Here is a 14,537-nt window from a genome sequence, read left to right as displayed (position 1 = left end):
TACAACAAGCCCTTGTCAGGACAGAGAAAAAAAGTACTGACACCTGTGAGAACAGTATGCTGGACTAAACAGACATTTCGTCTGATCCACTGGGGTTCTTAAGTTCTTATTTCTGTCCCATGTTACCTCCAGGCTAACCTAAGCACATAGGGAATGTATTCTATTGTATCTTACATTTGCCCCCTCAGCTACCATTTGCTGTTTGCTGTTTAACTCCAGGAACTTCTAGAAATTCAGTATTCAAATACTTCACCCTGCCTTTGAAAAGAGGGGTGGGGAAATTATTATTCAATGATAATACTGCCAGTATTCACCCTATCCATGGCAGTGTTAAAATTTGTGACCAACCTACAGTGCTGGAGCCAAAGGATGTGAGACTTCCTTGGTTCCACACCTGTAGAATAATGGTTGAGAGATGAAGCTATGAACTAGGTGGTCCTGACTTCAAATCTACCATAAGTAGGTAAACCACTTTCCCTTTCATCAATCTATCCTACCCCATCCATATCACATGACTAGTAATTAGGTTTTTTTAATCCTTTATTGTATCTGAGGGAGGCTCAAGAGGAGGAAGGATTCTGTGCTTTTAGCAGCCTTCAGCAATCTGGTGCTCTGCATGTGTTTTGGATCCCAGCAAAATGGTCATGCTGACTGGGACTTACAGGAGTTGCAGTCTAAAACATCTGAATGTCAGGTCACCAGGTTGAGGAAGACTATTATAGGTGTCTTCCATACAAACCTTGTGATTAAACACACACTTTTGAAAAACAAATGCAGAAATGGGAGGACAAAGACACCCTGTGTTAATCCCCCAAATCTGTATTCATAGCCTATGTGTGAGGGCTCTAAAAAGAAAGATAGAAACCCTTTGTTTTCTTTTTCTTTAATATGGAAAGTAAATTTTCCCTGGGAAGCTTGAAAGACTTTATCTATTTCCCCTCCTCCCTTCCTACTCATGAGAACAAAGCACTCTTTTTATCAAACATTTTATAACATTAAATGTGAAATTCTTTTCCAACATTATTACTTCTGAGGAGATGACAAAAGCAATATTAACACTGTCAGTCCCTCACTTACACCCTGCCTCCCATAAAGCACATTAGCTGTGTGACTAAAGGCTAATTTTGGCATTTGATTCTGTTGACCATGCTGTACTGAACAGGTTTGCAGAGTAACAGGTTTTACCTGAACGAGGAGGAGGAGGAGGAGGATGAAGAAGAGGAACATGACTATTAGGTTGGCTTTGTTTGTTTTTTAAACCCCCGAAGACTTAAGTAGCAGCAGATGAAGAGACCTCTTCAGCTGGAACAAATCTTAACGTTTTCTTTCTGCTGTCAAACAAGTACTCCAGTAAATCCTAAATGTTGTCTATGGATTTAGTGACTGGGTAGAGCCTCAGTAATTCTAAAGAAAGTCATGTTCTTGCCAGTGTCCATTAGTCACACTTGCTGGAGGTTGTGCTGCTCCCAACATCCCGAGTCGCTGCTCTTTGGAACGCTTAGTCTGAAGGGTTGTTGCAGCCACAGGGTTCATTTCCCCTCTGTTTTATGCCTGGCCACAGCACTTGCTGTTGTCTTTTGAGTGTTCTACCCCCCATCTGTGTTTCTCATAATGCTGATGTTTCCTTTGTGGCTACTGAAAGGTTTGTGTGATACAACAATGAAGACAGTGATTTTTCAGCCGGCTAGGTATATATAGCTTTCTGGGGATTTCCCAACAAGATCAGTTAAGACAGAAAGCATTCCCAGGAGACTGCCTCACCATCGCTGCAATCATGTCTCCTCCTTGCTCTAGAGCAGGGGAAGCCCATGTGATACCCTCCAGATATTGCTGAACATTGATTTCCACCGGCCCCAGTCAGGGCAGCCAGTGACCAGCACTGATAGCAGTTGTAGTCCAACTTCTGGGGGCACACCATGTTTCCTCTCCCTAAGCCAGGATGTCTTCTCAGTTCATACAGGATTATGGAGGTGCCCTTGGCAGTGCCCTCTTTTCACAGAGTATCCATGCTCTAGAATAATCTATAATGGTGTAGGTTTCATAGTAGATAGATTTGGGGATCCTTGGAAGACAAATTCATTTGGGTTGGGTTCTCTGAAGAGAGAGAAGTTTTGAGAGAGAGAGTGTATGTGCATTAAATTGCTAGGGACACAAAGCAAGCTCATTGACTAGCCACAGTCCAGCACGTAATTTATTCAGATTTATATGTCTTCCTATACCAAAGACCCATAGGGCTTAAGAGCAGTTGTATGTGAACTGGTCTCTATCCCCCAAAAGCTCAGTTTGACTGGGCATATAGATGTGTTTTTCTCTCTCTCCAAACAAATCCTGATTCATATATAAAACTGAACCAGTGCTCTGGTTTGTTTCCTTCTGACTTGAGCAAGGAAGGAGTGGGGTGCACAAGCTTGTTCTTTCAGAGTAAACCATAGTTTGGCTTACCATAATGTGTGAGCCACTCTAGTTTTGACAGTCAACCCCTTTAGTTTCTCCACGCTGAGCATGTGCTGTACCATCAACCTGTGGTTCTCTCCCAAATCCTTTGGCACGTTACGACCAGCAATCAACCTACTGAAGCAAAGACTGCGTGGAATTTCCCTGGAAAATTATTTATATCACCAGAATAGCACCGCACTTAGGCCAATGGCCAATTGGTGCTGCCTTATTTGGGGTATAACCAGGATACTGGAGAAGGAACTTGATCCTAACTTAGATTATTGAAGTGGACGAGAATGGAAAAGCTAGCAGATTCTGTCTCTCGCAGAGATGGAGATGGCTCCACATCAGAAATAGTTCACTCCCATGTTTATGACCAAGTTTGCTAGATTAATGTTTCAAAAAAGACAAGCACTCAGTACTTTGCTGTCTGAAATAGAGGATGATCATTGACATTCAGGGGAGTTTTGATTTTCTGTAAGGGGCATGCAGTAAGACTAGCTTAGGAGCACCAGGTGAATTAGATGAATGTCGGATGTGGGTTTCTTGCTTCTTAATAAACTGTTGAAATTGTTGGATACAGTAGATGCTTTTTATCTTAACTCCTGAACATTTCAAGTGTGTGTGTGTGTGTGTGTGTGTGTGTGTGTGTCTGTCTCAGGAGGCCAACCTCCTGGAAAAAACAGATTCACAGCTCAGAGCAGAGGCAGTATGGTTGAGTTCTTGCCTTCAAGCTAAAATGCTCTCTGAGGGCCATGGAGGTGCCTTCAAATGCTGCATTTTTATGCCTTCAGAGCCTGCTTTTTGGGATAATTTTAATTTCAATTACATCTGTTGCAGGAAAACCCTTCAAGGGATTTGAAGCACTATTCATAGCTGAAATTCTTTTTTCCTATTTTCCACAGTCTCTTCTTAGAAAGGGGTGGGTGGGGGAAGCGGTTTGTATTCTTTAACGGTGTTGTCTGATTCATGGCACAATTTGAACCACAGATCTGCAGTAACTGGCCAAGCAATACGCCTTCAGCTCAGCCCTGAAGCAGAAATACTAGTGAAGAAGAAAGCACACTTGAACATGTGTAGAGTGCCTGTTCTCTCTGAGAACATCTTCAACTGGGGCATGACTACCAGTCAGTGGAGAGAAGACATTGAAGCTTAGAGTCAAAAATAAAACTGTCAATACCACAATAACTTTATTCAAATATGTGGTTTGACACTTGGAATACTGTGCACAGTCCTGGTCACTTAATCTTTAGAAGGATATCAGAAAAGGGCAAAACATTCAGCAGGTTGGATAAGTTTCCTATGAAGAAACGTTACAATATTTTAGGCTTCTTTTTTTTTTTTGTTCAGAAAAACAGTGAGTTGGTGGGAGGTGGGGCTGATAAAAGTGAGAAATTATGCATAGTGTGTGTGGAATGATAGGAAGTCCCCCCCTTTTTTTGGCCTTCCTTCGTAATTCTAGAAACAGGGGCATCTGCTGGTGCTGAATGTTGGAAGACCAAAGGAAGTGCTTCTTCACAGAACACATAGTCAAACTGTGGGGTTTGATTCCACAAGATGCAGTGATGGCCACCCACTTGAACAGCTTTAAAAGGGGATTAGGCAGATTCATAGAGGATCAGGCTCCGTGTGCACCTACCCCCAGGATCAGAGGCATGTGACCCTGAATACCAGTTGCCCTCATGCCCTGCTTGCTGGCTTATTGGTATCTGGTCGGCCACTGTATAAAAAGGATGCTGGAATGGGCCCTTGGCCTGATCCAGCTGGGTTTTCTTTATGTTCTTATGAGCTCTACGTAGGTTTAGAAATGAAGCCCTAAAACACAAAAATCTCCAGCACTGAATGGTGTGTGTGTGGGGGGGTGTTTCTTCCAAGATACAGATATAAGGCAAACAGGTTCTTGAGAAACTGACTCCTGATTGTGATCAATTTTGTAGTGAATGGGGTGAAAGAAACACATTATTTTCTGCTGTTAAGTGCTGAAAATATAAATAATCTACAATGTACCAATTCTGATAACTGGCTTCTCATAAGGTGTCAGCAAGAAAATCTTACTTGTCTCCCAGGAAGCTTACTTAATCCTACTTGCTGACAAACAGGCATTGCTGATTTAAATAAACATTATGAATACCATTTTCAAAGACATTTTTTTTAAAGAAAAACTTTTCTAGACAGAACAATCAAACAAACTCTTAAACTCTTAAAATCACAAAATGAAAGCCTTTTGGTTATTTCTTCATTATCCTGTATAAAGGTGGTTATTATAATCATCACCATCACCACAATTATTTGTTGATTTATACCCTATCTTTTCCCCTGATGGTACTCAAAGCAGCTTATGGATGAAAACAAAAATTGCTAAAAACATAGGGAAAACGATCATTAAAGAATAATTAAACATTAATAGACTTAAAATATTTGCATATATAAAATATGTTCAAAACATACAAATAATTACAATAAAAACAGCAGAGCTTTATTATGGAGGCGCTCAGTATTGGAGGTCACTGGACTGACAAGGTTGTTTAGACTGTGGGCCTGCAGACAAACAGCCCATCTCCCAGCATATAAGAATCCAAAGATTTTAATTGTTGTTAACTATCCTGGGTAAGGAACCAATGATTTGCTCAATTCATTGTGACTCTTGAGCAGGAGTGGGAAGATGTGGGACTCCAAATGCTGTTGGACTCACTCTTATTTGCTCTAGCCAGCATGCCCATTGGTCAGGAATGATGCAGGCTGGGAGTCCAGTAAAATCTGGAGGGTCACAGGTTTCCAATTCCTGCACATGAGAAATGAGCATCCTCTTGGGTAGGATTTCTACAGGAGGGAAACCACCATTCTTCCTTCTTGCCTGTTCAATAAATATGAAGCAGTAGAAGACCTTGGTTGGCCTGAGGCTGAAATTTTTCCTTGGCCACATGTGATGTTCACTGCTCAGCATTTCTCTCAGTTATTATGAGACTTATTTGTGGCACAGGTATCAAAAGCAAAAGTTCCAGTTTGTCTCTTTCCCCCCTTAGATTAAAGATTGAAGAACTGGAGACTGAACGAAGCCAGTTGAAAGAGGAGAACAGAAACCTGGAGATGAAGATGGAACAGATTACTCTTCAGGTAATAGCATCAGGAAGCTTGTCATGGTCTGGCTTACAGCCCTTGGACTGATGACTGGGGGTGGTACAGTGGTACCTCGCAAGACAAATGCCTCGTAAGATGAAAAACGCGCAAGACGAAAGGATTTTTCGTTTTTTGAGTTGCTTTGCAAGACGATTTTCCCTATGGGCTTGCTTCACAAGACGGAAACGTCTTGCGAGTTTGTTTCCTTTTTCTTACAACCGTTAATACCCAGGGAATCCGCACTCCGCAAGACGAAAAAATCGCAAGACGAAACAACTCGCAGAACGAATTAATTTCGTCTTGCGAGGCACCACTGTATCTGGTATTTCTGCCCTTCCTCAGCCGGGAACGTTTCAGATGCTGAACCCATCCTGCACTCTCATCTTTTCATAATGATCTCATACTAGGGTATTCCTCATAACATTTTGTACACTCCAATAAAGACTCTGGAGTATTTTCTGTTATTGGATAACTGGATAATGTTTTGTTCAGAGGCCTGGAATGCTTAGAAATAAGAATGCAGACTAATAATCAGATGTAGAGTTTAATGTTACAATTAATTCCTTGAATGCAGGCATAAGCAAAGTCCTATTTTTCCATACATCCACAGCTTCACATTGAGAGTCTGAGGTGCCCTCAGATATGGAGCATCTCTTCTGGATATTATTTCTTGTCTCTACTGTCCTCCAGATCTGTCCTCCATGGATGTATCCTGTCTTTAAAAAAAAAAGTGACATGGATTGTTGGCCATTGTAGCCACCTGGAGGAGTGAGTTCTATAGCTTGTTAGAAGTACCACTTTTTCCATTGTCTCTGATCTGCAGTTACATGGCTATTTCCAAATTTTTTCTGCTCTGATTGACTACATTTCTTCATACTCTCCCTATTTCAGTTATGGTTTTATAAATCTTTTTCATATTCCTGCACTGTTTTCCAGCTGGGGGAAAAATCTATTCAAAAGGTGTGAGGTCCTGCTGTTGATAATCCCCTTTGTGCTTTCCTGTACTACATACATACATACATACATACATACATACATACATATGCACTTACGAATGTACATACATAAATTTGTTTATTATGAGGCTCAATTAGAGTTGAACAAGTGTCTTAAATATGGGTGCACCATCAGTGATGGAAATACCCAGCTATAACCTCTCATAGAGATAATGGATTTTGAGTAGCAAAATTTGCTAATTTGCTTTCTGTAACTGTCGGGTCCAAACTCGACCATGTTATTTCCCCCTCCATCTCATTCATGAAAGTGTTATGGTGTAATTTGAGACTGCATAGGATTATGTCCATCATCTGATTATGTGGCTACCACCCCAGAGAAGGAGGAGGGAGCAGTTCCTTGTGTAAAGTGGTTCCCCACCCCCAACTCGTTCATGTCCTCAGTAGGCCCATGAGGTAGGTCACTATTGTTCCCATTTTGCAGGTGGGGAACTGAGTCTAAGAAGACAAGTGACTCGCCCACAGCCACCTAGTGAGTCCATGGCTGAGCTGGAGCTTGAACCCTGGTCTCTCAGGTCCAAGTGCAACTCTCTGTCCACTGGAACGAATGGACTTCTACTGCTGATACTGATCCCGTTACTAATTGCAAACCTGTGTTTTGTGCAAGCCTGATGCGTCTCTTGGCTTCTTCTATGTTCTTGAAATCAGACCACTGAGGACAGCTTCCAAGATTTCCTACTATAACTATATTCTGTTCACTGTCCAGGCTTATTTGGGAAGAACTCAGATGCTGCCACATGTGAGTTGGTAGCAAAATAAAAATGATTGTTTTGCTTGTATTTGAAGTGACACCAACACATATCCTAAATGCATTGATCTTTCATCTCTTCTTTCCTTCTTGAAACTGACAAGGATTCTTAACTGAAAGTTAGCAGAGAAGTAGACACAAATTTGATGCAGAGGACCTTGTAGTATTGTGACACAAATACTTTGCAAGCGGTGGGGTGGGGTGGGGTGGGGGAGCCTTTTTGCACACTCTTCCTTTGGAATCCTTACATCCACCCCAACTAATCTCATTTTATGAAGGCACCACTTACTTTCTCCCTTCTGAAACAGTGACCTGTGTGGTGGTGGTGATGGAATAATTCTTCTCAGAACATAGATAAACAATAACCAGCTGTTCATTTTGAAATTTGGTTTTTTAAAATACTTGCTGTTTGTGAAGAAGAGAAAGCAGAAATTGTTGTAGAAGTAAAAGATATTGTGTGTTTTGCTTCCCTACTGCCCATCTTTCCTGTTAATAGCAACTTCTAAGGTGTTTATTGTTTGAGGCCAACTCATGAGACTGAGGTTTTTTCTTCTCAAAGTGAAGGTGGGGCTGTTGTCTCTGCTTTTCTTACTTCTCTTAGGTGCAGCAACCACAAAATTGTTGTGGTGTTCTGTTCAATTTAATTTCCATCCCTTCCACTACCCCCCATTGCCGTGTACATTGTTTTGTGGTGGTGATGTTTTTGTTTTTCTTCTCTTAAACAAACACACACACACACACACATTCTGTTACTCAGATTTCAGGCAGACCAGACCATTGATTTTATCTTGACACCTATTAGAGGGGAACCAGATTTCTCTTTTATTATCAATCTTGAAGATTGGGATGTGCGGGGGGCAGTGACAGTGGGGAGAGCAGGGAGTGATGGCTTTGATAAAACAGGGAGATGAGAGGTACTGAACGCCTTCGCCAAGCCATGTTTGGTGTGAATCCTGTCATCCAGCTCTCCTTTAATTGGGTTGCTGTCATAAAAAGTTGATGAAAATGTTGGGTTTGTTGTTTGGATGCCCTAGTCTCCAAGGAGTGATTATAGCAGCTTTGGTTCTCCAGCAGGTTACAAGCTCATTTGTCTCATATTTCATGTGATTTCCTTGTCTGTAGATAGCTGTCAGTTCACAGCTCTGGGGCAGCATAGTCTAGTCCTCAGCCATTCTCTGTTTGCATTTGGGAAGTTTGGCAAGGCCTTCTCTATTCACAGTCCGTGCCTTTAGACCAGTCCTTAACATCCTTCAAGCAATTAGCTTCCCAGGTCTGCCTCCAGCAGGAATGATTGAAATCTATCTGCTCCCATTTTGCTAATTATCCCATCCTTTTACACTCTTCTAATAAAAGGAAGATGTTCTTCCCTGATCCAGCCACACTGGAAGCAGGACTAAAGCATTGAAAACGATTGCCAAAGAAGATTTCAAGTGTTCTTTAACTTAAGAAGGGCTGACACCATCCTATGAAAGTGCTCAGGTAGCTCATAAAACCCACTGCTTTGAACATCAAATTTACTGTTTGCAGATTGCAGGTCCAGTTGTGACTGAAGCAGGCTGCCTAGGATGGTTATCATCATCACCATCATTTTATTTGTATGCAGCCTTTCCATAGTTAGAACAATGCTCAAGGTGGCTTACAACATGACAAGATTTACATGATTACCAACATAACAAAAGTCATAAGCAATAAGTAAAACACATCAAAAAGTACACAACCAAATGGAAAACAATTTCCCCATAAATCATAAAATCTAAAACTAAGAATACAGCATTAATATCAATCACAAAACAAAAACGGAGCCCTCTCTGCCCAGCAGCAGCAGCAGCAGCAGCAGCAGCAGCAGCAGCAGTCCTTTATGGAGCCTGTCAGGCCCCGCCCCAGCCAGGTGGAGATAAGCAGGGCAAGGCCCTTCAGGCTCCCAGCAGGTCAGTCCAGGGCAGTAGCAGTAGCAGCAGCAGGTCCCAAATGGTGCTATTAAACATTTGGGGTTGCTCTTAGTAATCCCACTATGGTCCTGATGCAGATGTGCATGCCTTCTGGGCAGGTGCAACTGATATCACGTATGAAGGTAGCACTTGGTTCTTGGTGACAAGACTGTGCCCTGCACCTCAGCCTCCAACTCTGCTGCCACCTCCTCTAGTTCATCCCACCCCTCACTTGTCAAAACCCCTCACCCTGAGGAGGCTCTCTGTTCTGCAGGAGAGAGAGCCAGCAGATCTGCTTCTGCTCTGACATTGAGAGTCTCAAGAGGAAGAACTTTCTCCTCCATCCCTAGGTGCCCACCTTGCATCCCATCTGCTTCTTCCTCCTCTTCTCCTTCTTCTTCTTGGCAGTCTGGGGCTGCCAAAGCATGCCAGATCCTGATGGAGCTGAAGGGCCCATGATAAGAGCTGGTATGCTCAGCATCCAGGTGATAACCGTTCCCCAGATCTTCTATTGACGTCTTCATAGAGATATAAATGGCATTGGTGACAAAATCAGGCTCCGTGGCACCCCATAGATCAACTGCAAGGAAGCTAAGGCACAGTCACCCATCAGATTCTCTGTAATTGACTAAAACTACTGTAACATAGTGCCCCAACCTACAGGGTTTAATCAGAAGGTTATTGTGGGTAATGATATCCAGAGCCACTGAGAGCTCTAGGAGAATCAATAACTTCCCATCCCACCTAGAATCATAGAATCATTGGATCATAGAGTTGGAAGAGACCACAAGGGCCATCGAGTCCAACCCCCTGCCAAGCAGGAAACACCATCAGAGCACTCCTGACATATGGTTGTCAAGCCTCTGCTTAACTGTCATTCTCCCTCCCGCTAAGAAGGTGATCAGGGTGACCGAGGCCAATTCTGTCCTCCAAGTGGGTCTGAACCCTGACTGTAATGGGTCAAGATAATTAGCTTCATCCAAGAATAGACCATCTGCAGTAGAACCACCAACACCCTCTCAGTCACCTTGCCCAGAAAATGTGCATTGGTGACCAGGCAGTAATTGGCATAAATGTGTGGTTCCAGGTGAGTTTTCTTCAGGTATACCTGCACCACTACCTCCTTGGGCTAGCAGGGACCATCATATCATGCAACAAATTGTTTGCCATGCCCTGGATATATCCATAAGCCTGAATTTGTGGGGCCACCTATAAATAAGCCTGGTAAATTCATTTGGCTGTGTTAGGTGAAGCAGTAAATTAGCATTGCTTTAAATTCATTCCGTAATATGGTATTTTATTTATTTATTTTGTACAAATAATTAAATCAGAAATTTTCTAGGTATCTTTTTACTGTGTGGTTACAGTCTTCTGCCACATAAACACACTGATGCTGTAGAGAGGGGTTTGTCCAGCAAAGGTGATACAGAGAGTAAGAGGAGATGGTGGTGATAATGATGATGATTCATAACATTGCTTTAGAGTCAATTGCACAGGAGGGGCTGTACAGATACAGAATGGAAAGAAGAATCAGCTTGTGCCTTGAGGGCTTGCTGTCTCATTTGCTCCAGAGGAACCTAATTGAAGATCCAAGTTCACTTCCAAATGAAATAAAGCCTGAATTCCCCATAGGCACCAGCAGGCTTTATCACAGAAGCATATCTCATAGCCTTTCCACGTACTAAATATCTATTTAATTCTTGTCTCACCTGTGACATCAGCACCACACACAGCTGGGAATCAGTGAAGGCACTTGCAATTCTAAAAATATCCCAGGCAGCAGAGTGTGGAACTGCACTGCTTTGGAATATGTGCGGTGGAAAATATTGCATTAATCCCTGGAGTTGGATGCTGCAGCTATGGCAAATGGATGGAGCTTGTTGGGTGTTGCATATTCCCATTGGCCACTACTTGTGACCAAGAAAGAAAGAAAGAAAGATACATTCTTGGCTGCAGGTAGCAGATTTCGAAATATTAAAAGGCAGCAAATTGTCAATTATTTTGTTATATTTTTACTGTTTGGATTATCTCCCTCAGGCACTAAAATACAGTGGGCTGCCTCTTCCCACATGTTTTGACTTGACCTACAGCTTGTTAACTAGTGTGTGTTTGCCATGAAATTACAAGCCCACAAGGGTTCATCATGAGTTATTTGAATGTTGCTGTGCTGTTTTGCTTTTTTTAAAAAAAACCAACAACTCACTTTTGTTGTGTGTGAAAGTCCTACAAGTCTAGGCATATATGTGGTTCTGCAATACATATATTCTCTTATGAAAATAAATCGCATGGATTACACAAATGTATTGGGTTCATGTAATTTATATAGATGCACAATTTGGGACCAGTTAGGTTGGATGTGTGTGTGTGTGTGTGTTTCTGTCTCTTTGTGTAATGAGCACAATACTTAGTAAAAGGAGCATAGTTATGGAATTCCCTGCTGAAAAGTAAAAGAAGGCAGTATATGCATCAGGTTGTTTCTGTTGTACATGTGATTCAGGCACATGCCATGTTTGCAGACATCTTTGTCTGCCATCAGGCCTGGTACCTGAAGCCAGCTCCCCGTAGAACACGTCCTTGGGGATAGTGCCATTTTCCAGTTGGTGGACATGACCAAGCCAGTGGAGACACCATTGAGACAGGAGTGTGCACATGCTGGGAATATGGGCTTGGGAGAGCACCTCTTTGAGATTCTCTCCTGCCATGTGATGCCCAAATTCTCGAGACATCGCTTCTGTTGGTTGTAAGTTGCCCCTGACATACTTCCATAAAGCAGCATGCTCGATACACAAGCCTGGCAGACCTCCATCTTGGTATTGGACATTCGCACCATATTCTCCCACACCCTTTTGGAAAAGCAAGCCATTGCTGTAGCTGCCTTGCAAATACACTTGTTCAGCTCAGCATTGATGGAGAGGTTGCTGGCTATGGTGGAACCCAGGTAGAAAAAGTTGCTTACCACCTCAGGCGTGGAGTCACCAATGCTGATCCCTGGAGTACTAGTGAAGCCCTGATCCAGGACATTCATCTTCGTCGGGGTGATGGTGAAGCCAGACTCCCTCCAGGCAAAACCACAAAACAGTTGCTGACCCCTGCTGTAGAGCTTCCTTGGAGTGTGTTGTCAAGGCTGCATCATCTGCAAACAACATCTCTAGGTTAAAGACCCTTGATTGATACTTGGAAATCCAGAAGTGAGTTGAATATTGATACTGGCTTTGCAACAACCAGCATTGCAGTGCAAACAGTTTGATTTTCTTCCTATACTCAAAACTTGGTATTAGCAAGTGATGAAATTGAGATATTGATGACTGTGTGCAGCAGGCTGTATAACACCTGACATTTGTTCATACTCTTGCCTTGTGTGGGGACAGGTTGAATTATGGCTGGAGGCGCCATCCACCTCCACAGCCTTTCTCTCCTGCCTACCCCCTTGGCTCTTGACACCTAGCTGCAGGCGGCATTGATTTTCCTTCACTCCTATAAAAGTCTGTAGCATGGATATTACTCACTGTTCAGATCTTTACTGCTAATAAAAACCTCAGGTTACAGGAAGACGGGAAGAGTCAAGAATTGCCAGGTGATGGTGCCCCTGTGCACCCTAAATCTTTGATAGCTTTGAGGGAATAAGACGGGGTATGTGTGGCTAGAATGATGGACAGAAATAGGTCCTAGTATTATTTAAAATTGTTCCTTTGTCTCCCGGCTTCATCAGCTGCTGCCAGATAGAGGATAACCTGTGGTGACTGCTTTGCAATTGGCTCTCTGGGCGGGCACCAGATATTCCAAATAGTGGCTTAGTTTTAAATCACTTTCAAGGCAGAGGCCTCTTCTGCAACACCCCCTCCCTTCCAGGTCCTTGAAAGAGCTGGCAACTTGAAGCCAGGAAATAGAGGATTGATCAAATCAGTGCTGCTTGGTGAAGTGGGAGGAAAGACTTCTGAAGAGTTCTCAATTAGCATTTATTTCTGCAAGGAGTCCTGTGTTTACAGGCAGTGGGGTGGCTGGTGAAGTGTTCCTTATGCAAATACAATTCTCCTGCCTTTCCTTCTTCAGAGTTGTAGGGGAATATATATATATAATATAAAGTTCTGTGGCTGCTTCAAGGAAGATTTATTTAAAAATCAGCTGTGCTGTGACTTAATTGGATCCATATGCTTAGAGAGGGAGCTTCCACTAGTTAGGGCCACTTCTAATTTGTTCACAGCTGGTTGGTGGAGGGAAAATTCTGGTTGTAGCTCAGAGGGGGGCGGGGACAACAACATCTCTTAATCTTTAAGACTCATAAGGCTTCAAGCAAGGAAAGCACTGCTGCTTCTGGAGTGTGATGTTTATCTGCATTTCCAGATGCCTTGCAGTGATGGTTTTATTTCTGCTTGAGAAGGATTAGCAGGAGGGTGTATTAGTAAACATGGATAGTTAAGTGAAGCTATCCTTTCCCAGAAGAGGACCAAAACTCCAAGATGTGGAGGATAGACCTCCAACAAGTTGGTAAGACATTTCTGTAGCCGGTAGGCTCCCTCCTGTTCCCCACCCATAAACCCACCTTCATAGCCCTGAAGACCTCTGGTCTGTACTGGTGCTGAGTAGCCCTCCACGACGAAGCACCCACCTCATTTCCTGGTGTTGGAGGGGTGATGGAGTGAGTCTAGGCATCTTTGCCAACCCACTGCCCCCCAGAGGTGTTGGACTGCAACTCCTACTGACGCCAGGTTAGTAAAGCCTGGTGTAGAAGAGAAGAGAGAGAGGAAGAAGAGTTTTGGATTTGATATCCCACCTTTCACTCCCTTTAAGGAGTCTCAAAGCAGCTAACATTCTCCTTTCCCTTCCTCCCCCACAACAAACACTCTGTGAGGTGAGCGGGGCTGAGAGACTTCAAAGAAGTGTGACTGGCCCAAGGTCACCCAGCAGCTGCATGTGGAGGAGCGGAGACGCGAACCCGGTTCCCCAGATTACGAGTCTACCGCTCTTAACCACTACACCACACTGGCTCTGGTGCAGGTGTAGGTGCAGGTTCTCTTTAGGGCAGGCATAGGCAAACTCTGCCCTCCAGATGTTTTGGGACTACAACTCCCACCATCCCTAACTAACAGGACCAGTGGTCAGGGATGATGGGGGTTGTAGTCCCAAAACATCTGGAGGGCCGAGTTTGCCTGTGCCTGCTTTAGGGGAATCCATAATAGATCCTTCTGCATACAACCAGAATTTCCCTCTCTCTCCACAGCTTCTCCCTTACTCCAGTCTTTGATAACTTATTTAGAGGTTAGGACCTGGTGCAAATGTGAAGTTACTTGACAGATT

At 43.2% G+C, this 14,537-nt stretch overlaps 1 protein-coding gene and 1 long non-coding RNA gene across 2 annotated transcripts in view; one reads left to right on the top strand and one right to left on the bottom strand.

Annotated features, from left to right (window-relative positions):
- MAD1L1 (mitotic arrest deficient 1 like 1) overlaps positions 1-14,537 on the top strand; it is a 458,859-nt gene that overhangs the window by 222,429 nt on the left and 221,893 nt on the right. Inside the window, exon 15 of the mRNA XM_081839735.1 lies at positions 5,460-5,550. Coding sequence (XP_081695861.1) covers positions 5,460-5,550 — 91 coding nt within the window. The remainder of the gene's footprint in view (positions 1-5,459; positions 5,551-14,537) is intronic.
- On the bottom strand, positions 8,514-12,873 carry LOC309329380. Its single transcript, XR_014151104.1, has 2 exons — positions 10,115-12,873; positions 8,514-9,986 (listed from the first exon to the last, which is right to left on the bottom strand). It is a non-coding gene; the product is annotated as an uncharacterized lncRNA (long non-coding RNA).

The sequence above is a fragment of the Podarcis erhardii genome (assembly GCF_964252035.2).
Source record: "Podarcis erhardii genome assembly, chromosome: 14".
In the NCBI taxonomy this organism is placed as follows: Eukaryota; Metazoa; Chordata; class Lepidosauria; order Squamata; family Lacertidae; genus Podarcis; species Podarcis erhardii.
This window is presented reverse-complemented; position numbering and strand designations above follow the sequence as displayed.